General features: G+C 38.1%; 1 protein-coding gene across 2 annotated transcripts in view; it reads right to left on the bottom strand.

Moving 5' to 3' along the window:
• Positions 1-20,120, bottom strand: part of Btbd7 (BTB domain containing 7) — a 92,825-nt gene that overhangs the window by 45,766 nt on the left and 26,939 nt on the right. For both annotated transcript variants that reach the window (XM_057782704.1, XM_057782705.1), the window contains exons 2-3: positions 10,093-10,280; positions 7,611-8,690 (exon numbers count right to left, since the gene is read on the bottom strand). In XM_057782704.1, the coding sequence (XP_057638687.1) occupies positions 7,611-8,690; positions 10,093-10,174 (1,162 nt within the window). In that variant the 5' untranslated portion in view covers positions 10,175-10,280. The remainder of the gene's footprint in view (positions 1-7,610; positions 8,691-10,092; positions 10,281-20,120) is intronic.

Raw genomic sequence — 20,120 nt, 5'->3', positions numbered from 1 at the left:
ACACCAAAAGTTCTGGCAACTTGACATTTTTAATTTTTATGTTTCACTCTGAAATATAAATAGTAATATGCAAAAAGTATAGTGAATAGATTGCTCAACAAATCAAGGCAAAATGAGACTCTACATTATCTATCAGTCTGTTGCTATTTCATTCCTGCACCAATCCTTAGAGCTTTATTATTATATACTGGCAGTGGTGGCACACATGTTTAATCCCAACACTTGAGAGGCAGAGGCAAGAAGATCTCTGAGTTCGAGGCCAGCCTGTCTACAGAGTGTATTCTAGGACAGCCAAGGCTACATAGAGAAACCTTGTCTCAAAAAACAAACAAACAAACAAAAACAAATAAAAAACAAAACAAAACCAATTACTCAATCACAAAAAGAAAAAGGAAAGAAAAAGGGATTTCTAATTGAGCATTGAATGACTTTAAGTAGATTCAACAGGTTCTGCAGCAAATGAACTGTACATATTTTAGAAATACTTGTTACGGCCACAGTGTTAGGTACACATTTATAATAAAAATGTTGCATAATAAGCTATAATATTCATTACTGTCTTTAAGTATACAAATAAGGGAAAATAAACATTCCATTTTCAATAGAAAACAAATAAGTATTGACAATTGCTTACAATTTTATTTTCCTTAATAAATAAAACAAGACAAGACAATTTAGAATGAGAATTTCCAAATTATGGGGCCATTTAGTTATGTAACTGAATACAAATGTAACTGTCATTGCTGTAAATAACTTATTGCTGAATTTTAGAAACATAATTAGTTCTTTCATCTACATTATAAATTAGATCAAAAGGTTAAGTTTGCTCTTAGGAGTCCAACATGTGGCACACACCTTTAATTCCAACACTCAGGAGGCAGAAGCAGGTAGATCTCTGAATTCGGTTAGCTTGGGGAACTAGAGAGATGGCTTAGTGGTTAAGAGCACTGACTGCTCTTCCAAAGGTTCAATTCCCAGCAACCACATGGCAGCTCACAACTGTCTGTAATTCCTGTTCCAGGGAATCTGACACCCTTACATAACTCAGGTAAAAGACCAATGCACATAAAATAAAATTATTTTAAAAGAAAAGAAGCTAGCTTGGTCTAATTAAGAGTTCCAGGCCACTGGAACTGTATAGAGAAAGTCTGCTGCTGGATTAAACTTTTTGGGTTCAGATGATGACTTCAATGATATTTTAAGTTAAAATAATATTCTTCCACATCAGTGAGCTATCAAGTGAACAGATGATCAATTTGACATGTTTCTTAAACTGATGAGCTAGATGATAATCTCACTCTTTAGATTACATATTAAGCTACTTTTCTAAATAATACTTCCTTTTTATCTTTGACACTAGGGTTAAGTGTTTTCATTTTGTTTACAAATTCCAAGGCCTTCCTTGGGCATGCTAAGCAAGCAAGCATTTGTCACTGAACCACACATCCTAAACTCACTGTTCAGCTCCCTTTTGTAAGAAAACATTATGCAGAGGCTAGAGAGATGACTCAGTTTTTCTTCCCAGCACCCATTTGGCATCTCACAACCTTTTGTAACTCCTGTTCCAGAAGATTCTATCCTCTCTTCTGGCCTCTGTGGGCATAGCATGTACACAGTGCAAACACACATAAAGGCAAAATGCCAATACCAATGAAAAATTTAGAAATCCAAAGAAAACAGAATAATTTAGAGGCTGGAACAATGGTTCAGTGGTTAAGAGTATCTGCTGCAACCCAACACCCTCTTCTGATCTCTGCAGTCACCAGGCATATACAGTATAAATGTGTAGGTACTTACTTACACACACATATAAAAATAATAAAACAAATTAAGAAGAATAATTCATAGTACACAGTGAAGAGTCTACCAAGAACAAAGTACTATTCTAGGTTCTTGGGGGGTGATTTGAATACTATCAAGACTTTGATTATTTCTTTAGGAAACAGAAACTATATGACAAGAGGAAATGAGACAGTACACAGGTATTACCAGAGCCAAGTTAGATGATGAAAATACCTAACAAAAACGAATGCTTGAAAATTCTTAGAAAAGAGAAAATACTTTTTAACTTGGAATGGCTAATATAAAACAGACACAAAGCATTTGAGTTTGTCCTTAAAGAATAAGACAGTATTTGGAGATTTAATAATAAGAGACAAAAGTACCCTAGGCAAAGGTGACAGCAGAGGAATAGAGGGAAAATCTATAGTCTATACAAACAAATTAAGGTTTAAAGTAAGATATGTAAGCAAATGTTCTATTTCAGAACTCTACCCAAACTTTCAGTAAAACTGTTTATAAATGCTAGTGCTCCTTGGTTAGATATGCATCATCTCAGTCACTTGAACTCATGAAACTAAAAGTAATTCTTCATGCCTCATGCTTGACTGACTGCTCTGATCTGCTGAAAGTGGTCTTCAGCTTAGTTCATCATTCTTTTAGAATTACAGTCAGACTCTCATCTGCTGAAGAGGGTACAATTACGAACAAGTAAAATGAAGGCGTCACTGACCTCTGACAAAAGGAAAAGTGACAGTATGCAGGACAATGGAAAGAATGGAAAGAGAAAAAATGGGTGAGTGAGGACTGTGAGTCTGCCTTTTTCGATGATTCCAGGCACACACTCTTGGAAGCTGGTCAAGTTAAGGGTTAAAAAATTAGGTCACTTTTTTTGGGAGGCTTGTTAAGATTTTTAATTCAATAAAATAAGATCACATTCATAATGACTAAAAATATGGCAAATATAGTATACAGTCCATTTTAAAACACAAATTATACATAAAATTTATCTTCCAAAGGTTGAAAATGTATTTTTGGTCCAGATAAGACAGCAGTATGTCTGGGATTGTAAGACATTATGCTTCTAAAAAGCAGATTTTTCTTCACAAAGGAAAAAAGTCAATAGTAGTACACTTTTACTTCTGTTCACTGTCCAGTGCATGCCATGGGTGCTGTAAAACACTTGCCCTTCTTTCTGGTTTCTTCCAATTCAATAATCTATTTGGAAATCTTAATTTTATATGTTAATTTTGTTTTTAGTATAAGCACTGACATTAATCAGGCTTTTGAGTAGCAATCACAGAATAATTCCAGGTACCTTAAGAAGAAAAGGGATTTATCTGAGGCTTGTGTTAGTCTTTAGCATTGCTGAGAAGGCTAGTGACTGGGCTCAGCAAACAGGCAAGAACAGAAAAGGCTGCAGAGTGAGCATTCTGGAGTTATCCTAGAACCTAGGCAACGACAGCTCAGCTCCTGCCTATGGCAGGACAGTGGTGACTGTGCTTGTGTGACCCTTTCTCTTTTTTTGTAGACATTATTGCTCGACCCTGCATCCAGAAAGCATTCTCAACAGGCTCTGCTTTCTGTGCCACTAGCTCCTAACCTGAAAGAAAGTCTTATGCTGAAACCCAAGCAGAGAGAAAAGGTTCAGGGAAGCCTTTTTTGTTTTTTCTACTGGAAGGTGGCCTCTCCCCTCCATTAACACCTACACAATGCTGGATGGTGGTGGTGCACACCTTTGATCCCGGCACTAGGGAGGCAGAGACAATTGGCTCTCTGAGTTCAAGGCCAATCTGGTCTACGAAGTGAGTTCCACAAGGTCCAGGGCTACACAGAGAAATTTATTTCAAAAACAAACAAACACCCAAAAAACAAAAGAAAACAAAACAACAACAACAAAACCAACCAACCAAAAAACACATAAAACTGGGAAGGCTCTAGTGCTAGGAAGCCAAAACCTCCAGTAACCCATACAGGAAAGCAGCCTGTTTAGAAAAGAATGGCTAAAGAAACACAAGAGAAGCCTCTGTCTTCTGACTAAGTGCTCTGGACTCCAGAATCTGGAGTGTTTGAGCAGGAACCTACTGAAGTCCCTGCCCCCAACAACCATTAAACTTTCCATCTGGGCCAACAATCCAAGTAGTTTCCTGGTTTCAGTAAGCAGCTAGACTTGTAACAGATATGGCTTTAAGCTAATGCTTCATTAGTCTTCCTACTTGGGCCACTACTTGAGCCCTGTCAAACTGGTTCTTACATTGTCCCCTTTCCTTCTCCCATAGTGCCCAAATTCCTGGGCTTAAGGGTCAGAAGAACTAGTATGAGTTATGTATTTACAACTTTATCACTCACAGGCTAGTTACTAGTTTCTGAACTCATCAAACTTGAAGGCTATCAGGATGACCAAAGTAGACAAACCAAAATTACAAGCACAATCTCATTTATTATCAATTTTCACAGATGAAGCCAAGAATACGGTTCAGTTGGTAGAGTTGTTGCCTGACATGCACACGGCCGTAGGTTCTATTCCCAGCATCACAAAAATAGCAGGTGTGCTGGTACATGCTATAATCTAAGCACTTAGGAGGTGGGAGCTGAAGGATCAGAAGTTCAAAGCCATTGGGGCTGGAGAGATGGCTCAGAGGTTAAGAGTACTGGCTGCTCTTACAGAGGACCTGAGTTCAATTCCCACCAACCACATGATGGCTCACAACCATCCATAATGAGATCTGGTACCATCTTCTGGTCTACAGGGATACATGCAGGCAGAAACACTGTATACATAATAGATAAATCTTAAAAAAAAAAAAGTTCAAAGCTATCCTTAGTTACTTAGTAAATATAAAAAGAGCCAAGACTATATAAGGCCCTGCCTTAAAGCAAATAGGCAAAATATAAACAATGGGGAAAAAACTTCATATTCCTATAACAGCAAATAAACAATCGCCATAAATGATGAATTTTTAATCCTCCTCCCCTTAGGGCTGTGGCCTCTCCAAGGAACTTCTGGGTCTAAAGGGCATTAATGTCATATCTTTATTTTAAAAACTAATTTGGGGGCTGGCAAGATACACTGAGCATTCTTAGTTGAATCACACAACAAAAAATACAGACCGGGGGCTAGATACAGTTTAAGAGCACTGGTTGTTCTTCCAGAGGAGCTATGTTCAATTCCCAGCTCACAATCATCTGTTACTTCAGCCTGGGGGATCCAGTACCCTCTTCTAGCCTCCTCAGACACCAAGCATGCACACAGTACATATACATACACATAGGCAAAACACTCATACACATAAATTAAAATAATAAACACGGACTACTCAATTCTCTCTAAAATGGTATATATCACTAGAACCATGAGACTTGTAGGGAAAGATTTAGATTATCACATACAACAGATGTCTGAGCACAGGTATCACTCGTATGTAAAACTCCTATTGGGAAAAGCTAACAGGCAAGTGACAAATAGACTGATCTTAACAGTTTGATAAGTACAATGGTAAGTGGTAGAAACAAACTTAAAACTGTAATAAAATTATAAGACAATCTTAAAGCCAATAATTGTCTAAAAAGAATCTACAAAATATACTGAGTATTGAACTTAAATAATAAAATTATTTTTAGAAAAGACTGAGTATCTAGGAATGAAGCTCAGTAGTAAAGTGTTAGCCTTAGCGGAGGGCAGAAAGAGAGAAGAAAAAGATGACTGGCAATGAAGATGCACCTGTCACAAAGATTAGTAGCTGACATTTATTAAATGCTTATTACATATCAAATGCTGTTCATTCCAATTAACATATATAGTTTCCTTAATCTTCAGAATCATACTTTATAGGGTTACTATTCTTTTTGCAAATCAGTAAGACAGAGAATTAAGAGCTATATGACTCGTTTGTGGTGAAGCATGTTAAGACACTGTAGAGGAAGATTCAAAGCTAGTCCACTTGGCTCCAAACTTGAGCTTTCAGCTTTATCACATGAATTCTTCGATCCTCCTCATGGAAATGAGGTAAGGCATAAAAGACCTGGTAAGAATTTATCCTGGGAGCCAGGCGGTGGTGGTGCACACCTTTAATCCCAGCACTCGGGAGGCAGAGGCAGGCGGATCTCTGTGAGTTCGAGGCCAGCCTGGTCTAGAAAAGCTAGTTCCAGGACAGGAACCAAAAGCTATGGAGAAACCCTGTCTCGAAAATAAAATAAAAAAAAAAAAAATTATCCAGGGTATGAGGAAAAGGCATGGACCACATAAAGCACAAGAAGCTAAAGTGAAAACCGCGCCTGCAAATGTTGATTGGGAAGAGACAAGAGCTCTACTTACTTAGCCAGATTTGAGACAAAGAAGGGACAATTCAGATCTTTAAGTGCACTGTATAAAATGCAATTTCTATGTAAATGACAGAAAAAATTTAACTCACCAAAGAAAATAAAAGAGTTCTAGAACAGGTAATCAAGTACCACCAAAGACCTAAGAACTAGTTTGCGATTTCACTTTTCATTAAAAACTAAAATATTATTATACTACCTTAAGGTATGCACTCTCACTTTTAAAAACAGGTAAATATATAAGACACACAGTTTGAGAAAAGAAAGACTTATCATACCTTTTTGACGCTGTGGCAAACTTCACAATTTCTGTAGAAGCATTTTCTCACAAATTTGGCTTTATAGAATAAAGGAATGGTAGGTCAAGCTGCTAGGTCATTTCTGATACTGTCCCTATAAACTGGCATCTCTAAATAGTCAGCTATTAATATAATGATTATAATTTTAAACTAATAAAAGCAGTTTAATGACATTCTTGCTGTGACAAAAACAATAGTCTGTTACTGAAAGACAATAATAAAAATTTTAAAAGACTATGTAAAAGAAATTGTAATCTTTGTTCTCTTATCAATGCCCAATTTCTCATCTTACTACTAACGTCATCATCTACTAGGGTTTAAAAAATATTTCTCAAAGTCCTATTAATTAGTTGATCTGGCCATGTATTTTTCAACATAGAAAACCATGCTAAGTTTTCCTTACTGCACTAGCAAAATTAAACTTCTCAAGTAATACTGGGTCATATAAATTGTTTCATTTTAATTTATGGCCACAGAAAGCTAAGTATTTACTCCTCTGTGTAGGGAATGTCCCTTTCTAGCTCTGAAATGTTAGGACTTTAACATTTACCAAAAGATATACTTCTCTAACACAATATTCATATATTCATTTGCTTAGAACACAGAAAAAATATGCTATCCAGATAGACAAACTGTTTTGTTTAAAACATGAAAAAGGCATCTGGGTCTGACACTAACTGCTTTATAGGCTAATGCCTGATGTACAAGTCGAACCTGAAAGTAAGATACAAACTATTTTAAAATGTAAGTCAGAGACTTAATTAAAATAAATTTAAATGTGTCCTACCTCTTATTTTTATAATGAATTTATTCTAAGCAAGTAAAAAATCAATGATGTGTTAAATATAAATATAGGAATCTAAACTTGAGATATGGAGAAATGAGGAGGTTCAAAGTTAGAGCAGAGACAGCATAGGTGGCTAATCACATAGTCCCATACCCATTATCTTATATTAGGCAAGAACAAGGCTGCAGTCTCACCAATGTTCTTTATCATTAGTACTGAATACTTGATCTTAATCAAGTACTAGTAAATGAAAAGCTACATTAATACTGACCCTGAAGTTGTCTAATCATTCCTAATTACAGACTGAGAAAGAAATTAACCCTGTATATTCTAGACACTGATACAGAATTAAAGTAGTTGTGGTTTTAATTTTATAGACAAATATATAATTTTAGAAATAAAAATTTAAAGCCAGAATTTCATACCTTGTGCAAGCATGTTAAATTCCAAGAACAATGCTATGTGGTAAAGTTCCATGGCTTCTTCTGCCCTGGTCATGTTTGGCTTTCCTGCAACGAGAGCCTGAACTTCACTGAGACTCCCCACGGAAGGGCTACAGTGCAAAACAGAGAGGTCCACCACGTCAGTATACATACAGTGTAATATCACTTTTGCATATTTTTTTGGTATAATGGACTCATCTAATATAATTCTTGTGGGAGTTCTCAAAGTTCGGTCTGTGATTTCTTCACCAGTCCGTATCCTCCTTTGTAATAAATTTCGGAAAAATGGGGATCGTGCAGAAATAACAGCCTTGTGGGCTTTGAGCTCTTCATCTAAACAGTTCTGGTTTCCACCAAAAGCTTCGACTAGTTCAGAATCTGAAGAAAAACTAAGGACGACATCATAATAACACATGTAATCAAAGAGTCCACGCATATCTACATCAAGGGAATTTGGTGTTCCAAATTCTTCACTAAGCTGAACAAGGATATCGACATTCTGAAACCTTGAGTCCTCCATTCCAAATTCTCCTGTATAAAGGTAGTGTAACAAGGCAGAAAACATGGGCATGTCAATACCAGCTGTACTGATGTCCATGATTATCTCTGCCCCATACTCAGGCGAAGAAGAAAGCAGTGTTTTAAAAAATGGACACCTCGCTGCCAAAATAGCACGATGAACAGGAAAACAAGTTTCTTGAAATATTAAGTCCACATCTGTACAGTACTTATACTCATAAAGGTCAGCCATATCCTTCTGCAGTGTCCGGGCTTCTGGTCTGGCCAAACTGGCTTGTAGAGAAAGCTCCTTTAAGGCTGAAGTTCCCTCATATTCTTCTACTAGTGCATTGACATCCCTCACATCCCACCCAGAGAGGAGTTCTCGCATTTGTTTGGCGTGATCGGCTGACCTATTTGATTTTCGGCGTTTAATAAATTTCTTTTTGAGGGTAGCAAGGCCAGAGGTTCTCTTTTTTTTGTCTTGTGGTTTCTCGTGGCCATGGTCAAGGCTATACAACTTTGATTCACAACCATAGCCTTGCTGAGAATAGGATGACGTTCCTAAGAAGAAAATTAAGTAAATCATAATTTCTTAACATTCGTTTTTAACATTAATATATTTCATGCCTAAAACTTTTACAAATACATTATGATACAACTCAAATAAAACTGAACATTGTTTCTTATGAATGCAAATAACTCAGTTTCATATTAAGAAAGAGGGTCAGGCACCATGTGGTGTATACTTGTAATCCCAACACTTTAGAGGCTGAGGCTGGAGGTCAAGACTATTGTAACAGCTTAGGCTGCAGAGCTCAAATAAAGGTGTATGTGTGTAGGCATGCAGGTATGCATGGCTGGGGAGGGGAGAAGGGAAGATGGTTTATTGGACCATGAAGACCTAAGTTCAGATACCCATCAGACACATAAAAGCTGGACACAATGATACACAATGGTACAGTGTTGGGAAGTTGGAGACAAGCAGATACTAGGGGATCACAGGCCAACCAGTGTAGCTAAAACATGAGCTTCGAGGTTCAATGACAGACCTATCTGTAGGTAGAGGGCTAGAGATATGACTCAGTGGTTAAAGAATTGCTGTTCTTACAGAGGACCTGGGCTGGGTTCACAACCACCAAAACAGCTCAAGACCACCTGGAATTCCGGTTCCACAGGATTCAACATCCTTTTGTGGATTCTGTAGGCACTTGTCACACAAACATATATTCAGGAGAAACACATACACACAAAATAAAATAAATAAATCTTAAAAGTCAAAAAAGGTGGAGTGTGATTGAGAAAACACCTAATGTTAATGTCTGCCCTCCCCATGTACACACAGGCAAGTAAACTTCCATACGCATGTGCATACCACACACACACACGTACATACACACAAAATAAAATAAGAAATAAGTCTATTTTAAGAGGGCCAGAAAGATGGCTCAGTCACGTGTCACTAAACCTGATGTTCTGAGTTTGATTCCTGGTACCCACATGGGGATTAGGAAAGAACTGACTCTCACAAATAATCCTCTGACTTTGTGCCATAAATACCCCCACCAAATTAAGTGTTCTGTAACAATTTTTAATAAAAAGGAAGGAGGAATGAAGGAAAGAAAGAAACAACAAACAAAAACAAAATTTTGCCTGAATTTTAAAAAAATGTCTTTGGTTTTCTGGCAATCAAGGACTAAGGCTTAACTAATGGATTTTTTGGAAATGAGAAGTAGTTTACAAATTAAGAATATTGTCTATAATTATAAAATGTTTTTCTCTAAGGCTGCATTTATAACAAGCCCGATTAACATTGGAGTGAGGGCAGGAAACCTAGATACTGCAGAATTATTACCTATAATAATTTTTCTACCTCTCAGCACTCTTTTTTATCTACAAATATAACTGTTAACACAATTCTATTTACAGTCACGACAGAAAATAAAATTTAAAAATGCAAAGTTACCTATGAAAGTCTGCTGGGCCTGTGAATTTCCCCCTACCCGTGGGGAGCATGAATGAGGATAGTTAGATGCATTAGCACCCATTTTCTTCAGTCACTCTGGCATTCCATCTGCTGGTTCTTCAGAGTGTAATCCCAGAGGCCTTTATGAACCTTCAACCCTGGATCCAGCAGCCTCTTTTCATCCATTTCTTGATGGAAACAAAGAAAAATTATTTATTGTTTTAAATATATCTTAAACCAGTAATTAAAAAAAAGCAACCTTGGGCTAGAGAGATGGCTGGAGCACTGCCTGCTCTTCCAGAGATCCCGGGTTCAATTCCTAGCACCCACATGGCAGTTTACAATTGTCTGTAACTCTAGGGTCCAACACCCTCTCACAGACATACACACAGGTAAAACACTGCACATAAAAATAAATTATTAATATACTAAGAAGTTCACATATGCTTTTTTATATTATTTATTTATTTATGAGACAGAGTTTCTCTGCATAGACTGGGCTGTCCTGGAGTTTGTTCTGTAGACCACGCTGGCCTCGAACTCAGAGATCCACTTGCCGCTGCCTCCTGAGTCCTGGGTTTAAAAGTGTACGCCACCACCACCTGGCAATTGTTCTAACTGATCTTTTATGAACACATTCATACACACACAGACAAACATTTCCATATACATATGGAAATCTAATTGCAGTGTTCACTGTAAGGCTGGGATTTTCTAGCTAGATACAGATACTACGTAAAGCAGAAGTAATTCTAGTCAAATGATACCCTTATATACGCACACGAATAATCAAATATTTTCTAAAGTTTGATGCTTGGTGACATTCTGTTTTTAGTATTTTAGTGGTGGAGTACTTGTCTATGTGCACAAAGTCCTGAGTTGGATCTCTAATACCACAATTAAAACAACAAAAAATAAAATAAAGTTTATATTGTTATTTTAAAAATATCAGTAAGTCTAAGAGATCTTAGTTTTCAGGTTAAACCTCACAGAAGCTTAAAGATTCTACAAGCAAATAAAAATTATTTTTATTATTTTTCATTGTGTATGTGTGTACATATGACTTCAGGTGCCTGCAGAGGCCAAAGGAATTGGATCCCCCTCAAGAGCCAGAGTTACAAGAGGTTATTAGCTGCCTAACATGGGTGATGGGATTCAAACTCAGTTCTACCGGAAGGATTGTGCATATCCTTAACTAAGCCGTCGTTTCTCCAACCCCATCTTCTAGCCATTTTTAACCATTCTTTGAACTGAAATCGGGTCAAAGTTGTACTATTTTTTTATAGGTCAAATTTCAGTCTTTTTACTCATTAAAGATTTAGGTTTAAAGCTAGGTGTGGTGGTGCATACCTTGAATCCCACTTCTTGGGAGGCTGAGGCAGGTAGATCCCTATGAGTTCGAGGCCAGCTTGGTCCACATAGTGAGCTCCAGACCAGTCAAGGAAATATATACTAAGAAATTATATGTGGCATGAAAACATCATGCAACATCAAGTCTACCAAAATACATGGGAAAACCAAAAACTTCAAAATATCAGCTTTGAATATGGTGTAAAGAAGGATGTGAAAACTATAGGTCGGGGTTACTAAGAGTGCAATGACATGGTACTGCTCACGAGCTGAAGCTGATTCTTATTTCCCTTACTCATTCTTCAAGTTCCATGTTGGCTATATTTTTGTTTGTTTTGATTTTTACCTTTACTGACAACTGAACAAACTCCACTGACACAACACAAAGCATGCCAAAGGCATGAACTATTCTAAAATACAAGAAAAATGAAGCCGGGTGGTGGTGGCGCATGCCTTTAAAACCAGCACTCGAGAGGCAGAGGCAGGCGGATCTCTGTGAGTTCGAGACCAGCCTGGTCTACAAGAGCTAGTTCCAGGACAGGCTCTAAAAACCACAGAGAAACCCTGTCTCGAAAAACCAAAAAAAAAAAAAAAAAAAAAGAAAAAAGAAAAATGAGACTTGCTTCCAGATACAAATGTCAGTGGAAGTGGAAACAGTTCACTACTTTTGCTTTTAACACACACATGAATTATTTTCAACTGAGAATCTCACTTGCTTTGCTCAAGATACTAACACTGCTGGGCTCCGTGGTGGATACCAGTAGTCCCAGCTACTTGAGGTAAGAAGCTGAGACAGGAGGATCCCTTAAGCACAGGAATTGAGACGAGGCTAGAGAACATACAGAAACCCTGCCTCCCAAATAAACAAATAGACATACACAATATCACATTACTTATTTCTTAATCTACTTTGCTGCCTTTAGATTCTGGAAATGAGAATTAATTAGAATTCTAATATAGTTCAGGGGTTGTTTACTTTTCAGGCAAGCCTTGGAAATATCTTCTACAGCCAACAGGGTAAAATCAAATGTTTGGATGATGTGACAGAAAAGGAAAGAGGGCTCCTGGAAATCGGGAGGCCCAGAGAATGAATGCAGCAAGCCTAGAAAGCTGCTAAGTTCCTTTTCTAAAGTCATCATTTGGGGGAAGAGTCCTCTGTTAACTCTCAACACGACCAATCCCAATTGATGTGACGTGATGTTAAACAATGTGATGCTGTTAAATGTTGCGGGAGGTCCTTCCGCTCCTTCAGCCAATAGCTGCTGAGATACCAGCCCATTGGGGCGTGGTATCTTTCCCTTTAAAAAAGCGGCTACTTCCCTCCTCGCTCTCTTTACTTACTTCCTGCTCCGGTTCCGGCAACTAGACTTCTTCCTAATTGCGCAGAGGGCTGTTGTCTGGGATGGTGATCTGTAAGTTTTTGCCCCTTTAAATAAATACCACCCTATTAATCATAATTCCAAACTGGTGTGGGATTGTTTATGACTTACGCCATCATTTGGCACCCAACGTTTGGTTTTAGGACCCCTCCTTCCCCTGCTTGGCTGCCTGCCGCCAGTTCGGCCACGGCCTGTGCCTTGGAGCCAGCAGTTTAACATAAATCATCACGCAGTGGCTTTTCTTGCTGCAGTTCTTTATATTTTCCCTTTAGACACCTAAGATTGACTTCAAGTCCCCACGCAGCCTATCGTTTGCCTCCCTACGTGGATTTAAACTCCACAGGCCCGCGTAGTCTCTGCCTGCGTGATTTGCTCTTTTTTGAATCGTTTTCAAATCTCCCTTGCAAGCGCAGCTCTTAAGCGGCGCGAACCAGAGCACGCGGTTACCGGTTGCGGAAAGCTGCACCCCTTGGGACGACTCTGTCACGTGGAGGCATACACGGCTTCCAGGTTACTCTTCTCTACCCCTGGATTGTGGGTTTATGGTTCTGTGTATGGAATTGATTTAATTACATTTACTTTGTTGAGCAACTTGCATTTCCCAGTTTTTAACAAATACTAGGCGGACACTGAAACAGGACCCCGTTTTCATCGCGACTTGGCAACAGTGCCACCTGCTGGATAATAGGTAATATGGCAGTTTTCGTTTACAACACGAATTTTACTGTTTTGGTTACCAAAACAATGGGTTTTTTCATGCAAGGTTTATATGACTATGGGGATAACTTAATTTACTGGTTACTAGTTTTCAGTATTCTTTTGAATATTTTATCATTTAGGAAGAATATGGCACTCCTAAGAACCATACAATCTTTACTAGAAACTCATGCAGGTCAGGAGATTCAGGATTCAAAAGAGACAATAATAAAAAGACTTGAAATGATTGAAGAAATTATTGGAGCTGGTGAACAGAATAAGAAGGCACAAGGACAGGATACAATGCCACCACCAGCTATTAGAACTGGCTTACCCAGAGTTTTAGCAACATACCCTGTAACTCATTCTGACAAAGCGTCAATTTCTAAAGGCTCAAAGGGAGTCAGAGAAGCTAGATGGATGCCAATAGCAATGAATGATCTAAAAGAAATTAAGCAAGCTATTGTTCCCTTTGGCTTACACTCTGCATATGTTAAGGAAATGATAAGGACTTGGGCTTCTAATGCTAGAGCTACCCCCCATGATTTCCATCAGTGAGTGTCTGCAGTTTTAGATAATGGACCTTCCTTGATGTTTGAAACCTATTTCAGAGAAGAATCCAAACATATGGAACAGCAAGGAAGAACAAAAGGTGTGGAGGTTTCCCAAGATCAAATTCTTGGTGCAGGAGAATATGCTGATCCACAGGTCCAAGCTCTTTATGATGATGAAGTACTGTGTCTATGTCACCAAGCAGCTTTAAATGCTTGGAATAGGCTACAAGATCCAGCAAAAAGGGTTGAATCATACACCAGAATTAGGCAGGGACAGAGAGAATCCTTTATTGACTTTTTGCAAAGATTAATTAAGACTCTGGACATAGGGGTAACAGACCCAGAAGCTAGACGACTACTTCTTGAATCTCTAGCTTTTGAGAATGCAAACGTAGAATGAAAAAAGATAATTGGGCCTTTAAAGTTTAGATCAGCACCTATGGATGAATGGATTCAGCATACAATGAATGTTGAGACATTTAGCTGTAATGATGAATCTTGGGTAGGAGAAGCGATTTCCAAAGCAATGAGGAGACATCAAAATGCCAGGTGTTTTAATTGTGGTAAATTAGGACATCTGAAAAGGGATTGCAGGCAAAGGATTTCTAGGAATAATATCCGTTCTGGGAATGACAAAAATAGGAGACCTCGGCCTTCAGGTATATGTAGGAGTATGCAGTAAAGGGCGGCATTGGTCCAACGAATGCAGGTCCACAACATACAGACAGGGCAACCCGATACCGTCGGGAAACTCCTTGAGGGGCCTCTCGCAGGCCCCCAAGCCAACAGTGGCCCAGTCATTCCCAGTCACAGTGGAGAACGTGCCTCACCAAGAAAATTAAAAGCTCCAATTTCTGCTGTAAAAAATATTACTGGTCTAAATGATGAATTACGCATGGAGGATGAGTCAAAAAACCCAGTAGAACAGAGCAAACGTCTATTTTGGCAGACTTCTATTAACGATCAAAGACCAAAGCTAAGAGTCTGTATAAATGGCACTTTTATTGAAGGCTTATTAGACACAGGTGCGGATGTAAGTATCATTACTCCAGAATCTTGGCATCCGAATTGGCCTTTTCAAGAGGTAGATGTTCAGTTCCTGGGAATTGGAACCTTATCTCTTGTAAAACAAAGTACAAGGTGGGTTGAATGCATAGGGCCTGAAGGGCAAATAGGAAGACTAAGGCCATATAGTACCAATATTGCAATAAATTTATGAGGCCGTGACCTGCTACAGCAATGGAATACCCAGATTAACATTCCTGTAGTTCCAGGAACTCATAATTCTGGGAAGGATATGATGAAATATTATGGGAAAAGGTCACCAGCCATTCAGGCTGTACAAGAACATACAGCAAATACCAAACCTTTAGAGGTACCAACAGCCCTACCTTTAAAATGGCTGAGAAGCCAATATGGATCAAACAGTGGCCTCTAGCTGAAGATAAATTACAGGCATTGGGACAGCTGGTGCAAGAGCAACTAGATGCTCACCATATTGAAGAATCAACCAGCCCTTGGAATTCTCCTGTGTTTGTTGTAAAAAAGAAATATGGTAAATGGAGAATGGTGACAGATTTAAGAGCTGTCAACAAGGTAATTCAACCTATGGGCCCACTACAATCTGGAATTCCTTTGCCTTCTCTATTACCAAAAGGATGGCCTCTTATAGTTATTGATTTGAAAGATTGTTTTTTCACTATACCATTACAAGAAAAGGATAGAGAAAAATTTGCCTTCACAGTGCCTACTTATAATAATTCTCAGCCTAATAGGAGATATCAATGGACTGTCCTCCCATAGGGTATGCTCAATAGTCCTACATTGTGCCAATATTTTGTAAGTAAGCCATTGGAAATAATTCGTAAACAGTTCCCCAAGTCCATAATTTATCATTACATGGATGACATCTTGTTATCTGATTCAAATAAAGATACTTTAGAAAGGATGTTTGAAGAAGTAAAGAAAGTCTTGCCTAGGTGGGGATTACAAATTGCTCCTGAAAAGATTCAAAGAGGAAATTCTATTAATTACCTAGGTTACAGAATAGGGTTAGAGAAAATTAAAACGCAAAAGGCACAAATTAGGCGAGACCGGTTAAAGACTCTTAATGACTTCCAAAGATTGTTAGGAGACATTCCAGTCTATGACCAGCTGTTGGGATAACACCTGATGTAATAGTTCATTTAAACAAAACCTTAGATGGTGATAAAGATTTGAATAGTCCAAGAAAACTGACAGCTGAAGCAGAAAAGGAACTGACAATGATTGAGGAAAAATTACAGGAGGCACATGTGGATAGGGTGAACCCAAATCTTAGCTGCATTCTAGTCACATTGCCTTCCAGAATTTCTCCTACAGGGATTCTAATGCAGAGGGAAGATATTATTTTAGAGTGGATATTTATACCTAATAAACCAAGTAAAAAGTTAAAAACTTATGTGGAAAAAGTCTCTGAATTAATTATAAAAGGTAAGCTGAGACTTCGTCAACTAGCAGGTATAGACCCAGCAGAAATTATAGTGCCTTTTACCACTGAAGAAATAAAAAAGTTATGGGAAGACAATGAACCATGGCAAAGAGCTTGTGCTAATTTTTTGGGAGAAATTAATAGCAACTATCCCAAAAGTGGTAGACTTAACCTCATAAAGAGAACTTCTTGGATTCTTCCTAGAATTGTACATGATGCTCCAATTAACTGGAGCCCGTACGTTCTATACTGATGCAAATAAATCAGGGAAAGCAGGTTATAAGTCAGATGAATTGAGTAAGGTGGAACAAAGCCCTTATAATTCTGTCCAGAAGGCAGAATTATATGCCATTCTTATGGTGCTAAGGGATTTTAAAGAACCTCTTAATATAGTTACAGATTCACAATATGCAGAAAGAGTTATCTTGCATATTGAAACCGCTGAATTTATACCAGATGACACAGAGTTGACTTCATTGTTTATCCAGGTAGAAGACATAATCAGGAACAGGCTTTGTCCGATGTACATAACACACATCCGGTCCCATACAGGTCTGCCTGGTCCTCTAGCAAAAGGCAACGCTGAGATTGATCAATTATTGATTGGAAGCGTGTTGCAGGCCTCAGAATTTCATAAGTAGCATCATGTCAATAGTAAAGGCCTAAAGAAAGAATTTTCCATTACATGGCAACAAGCTAAGGACATTATAAAGAGATGTCCTACTTGTTCTTTCTATAATCAAACACCGTTGCCTGCAGGGAGTAACCCAAAGGGTACTAAGAGAAATGAAATCTGGCAGATGGATGTGTTCCACTTTATGGAATTTGGTAAATTAAAATATGTACACCATACCATAGACACGTATTCAGGTTTTCAATGGGCTACTGCCCTGAGCTCAGAAAAGGCTGATTCAGTAATCACACATCTATTGGAAGTTATGGCCATCATGGGAATACCTGCACAAATAAAGACAGACAATGGTCCAGCATATGTATCTAAGAAAATGAAACGCTTTTTTGCTTATTATAATATAAAACACATTACAGGTATACCACATAATCCCACAGGTCAGGCAGTTATAGAAAGATCAAATCGTACTATCAAGGATATGCTGAACAAACAGAAAGGGACCGAAAATACCCCCAGAAATAGATTACATAATGCTTTATTGACCTTGAATTTTCTTAACGCTAATGAGAAAGGAACGACAGCAGCAGAAAGACAATAGATAATGGAAAAGTCTGCTGAACTAAATCAACCAATTTATTTCAAAGATGTGCTGACCTCTCAATGGAAGCCAGGAGATGTGCTACGCTGGGGAAGGGGTTTTGCTCTTGTTTCCACAGGAGAAGAAAAATTGTGGATAACATCAAAATTAATAAAGGTTCGATTTGAAGAGGAGAAACCTCTTGGAAAGGAGAAATGACAACTCATCCACAATGATGATATTCCTACAGGTGGTAAGAAAAACATAGAATGGGAGCAGGGTTCTGTTCTTATCTCCACAGGAAACCACTCATCTTTGAAAAATTCAAGGGATCCTGGATGTTTGGATACTGACAGATGGAAAAATACCTGCCCAATAGGAACTATCAAGAAAACTGAATAGGTTGTGTAAGTAAAATATACTAAACCATATTTCTAAATTTATAGAGCTGGTTTTGAAGTTGGACTCTGGCTCAGTCCCTCTCCAATTCCAAGCCTGTTGGTAAGAGAAAAACCCAGAGTTTCTGGAGCTTCTGTCTCATGTCAAGAGCCATGATAGGGGACAGAAAGAAATATGAGTTTAGAAAACATCTTTGCTTTTCTTCATATCTATCATACTTTTCATTGAATATATCTATCATGCCTTTCATTGAATATATATATATATATGTCTATATGATTAATGTTTAAGTTTTTCACAATGAACAATGAGTTTTTCCTGAAGTGACATTTGAAGTTTCCAGGAAGAAGATGGGGCCCCATAACAACGACTCCACCTGGTTGATATGACATCATGATACTGATAGCGCTACTACAAGACCTGTTTTGGGTACCAGCTGCACAGACAGTTCCAACTTGGTTAGCTGAAATGGTGCACATCTTATACAACATTCTGGCCAGACCTGCACAAAATACTCAGAGACTATTTGCAATTTTAAAAGACATTGATCTTGAAATTTAACCATCATTTTACTTTCACAGGATCCCCCAGAAAGAACGTCGCCCCCATGACAGCTGGAAGTAACTCTAGAGGACGACGTCCCCTCTCCCAGTAAAGTTTGCCCTTGGCTTTAGGGACATCATTTAGGGGTTGATTATAATTGGTATACGGTTGAGGGTTGGGGAAGGAATTTTATAAGCTCAGGGATCATTTGAAAAAAAAAGAGGGATAATAGATTGGTACTTGTTGGTACTTGTGAGTTATTGTTTTGAGACAAATGTATTGGTATCGATTCTTATATATTGATACAAAGTGAAATTATATTGACTATTGTATACATGCATGTTTCTACCTCTGTTTAAAAACATTTTTTATGTATTGACATATATTGTATTGATATATATTTACCATATTCCAGTGTACATTTCTACCTCTGATTAAGATACTTATATATTGTTTGTGTATTGATATATATTTACCATACTGCAATGTATATTTGTACATTGTTTATATTTGGAGGTCATTGTCCTCATTTGTTTCACAGTCATTTATTGTCTTAGTCTTTAAGTTAGATAAGTATTGAGAATTATATAGATCAATAGTATTCTAAGTTTGTCATTTATAATTAGACTAATCAGGTTCTTTAGATACACAGAGATTATACTCAATATAGATAGATAATCTTCAACCTCTTCAAAGAGCTGTAGAAAATGGCCTTTAATCTAACTCAGAGTTTTGTGGTAGTGAGACACAATTGCTCCTGGCAACACTGCTCTATTCCCGAGAGAATGTTGAGCACCAAAGACACTCCACCTGGAGCCTTTCTTCTTGGCTGAACTGGCCTTTGGGCAAAGAAATGCCCATTCCTCAACCACTGACAGAAATACAGAGTATCTGTGAATGGAAAAAACAGGACTGTCATATCCTGCCAAGACAGGGTAAGACAGTTTTGACAAGTTTCTTGCCTTTGAAAATGGTATGTCAGTTATGTTAGGCCTTAGCCAAAGTTGGTTGCTTCAACGCTGCAAACATGACCTTGGGTGATTGCCCAGGTAGCTAGTTGTCTCTGATTTGTTGCATGTTTTGGAAGTTGTTTGATTGCACTTCCTAATTACTCAGGTAACATCATTTCCCTTCTCAGATCTTCGATGGGGTTGAAGACTATACAAATGTAGTTACTTTCCACTCATGACTTAACCAAGCTATTTATTATACAAGACCTAAGCTAGTTAGAATAGAATATTTGTACTTATTGTATATAATTTCATAGTAGGTTTAGAACTCTCTTACGTAAACAAAAGGGGGAGGTGTTGCGGGAGGTCCTTCCGCTCCTCCAGCCAATAGCCGCTGAGATACCAGCCCATTGGGGCATGTTATCTTTCCCTTTGAAAAGCGGTTACTTCCCTCCTCGTTCTCTTTACTTCCTGCTCCA

The sequence above is a fragment of the Chionomys nivalis genome, chromosome 10, assembly GCF_950005125.1.
Source record: "Chionomys nivalis chromosome 10, mChiNiv1.1, whole genome shotgun sequence".
NCBI classification, from domain to species: domain Eukaryota; kingdom Metazoa; phylum Chordata; class Mammalia; order Rodentia; family Cricetidae; genus Chionomys; species Chionomys nivalis.
Note: the sequence above shows the minus strand (reverse complement) of the source record. Positions and strands in the feature narration are given on the sequence as shown.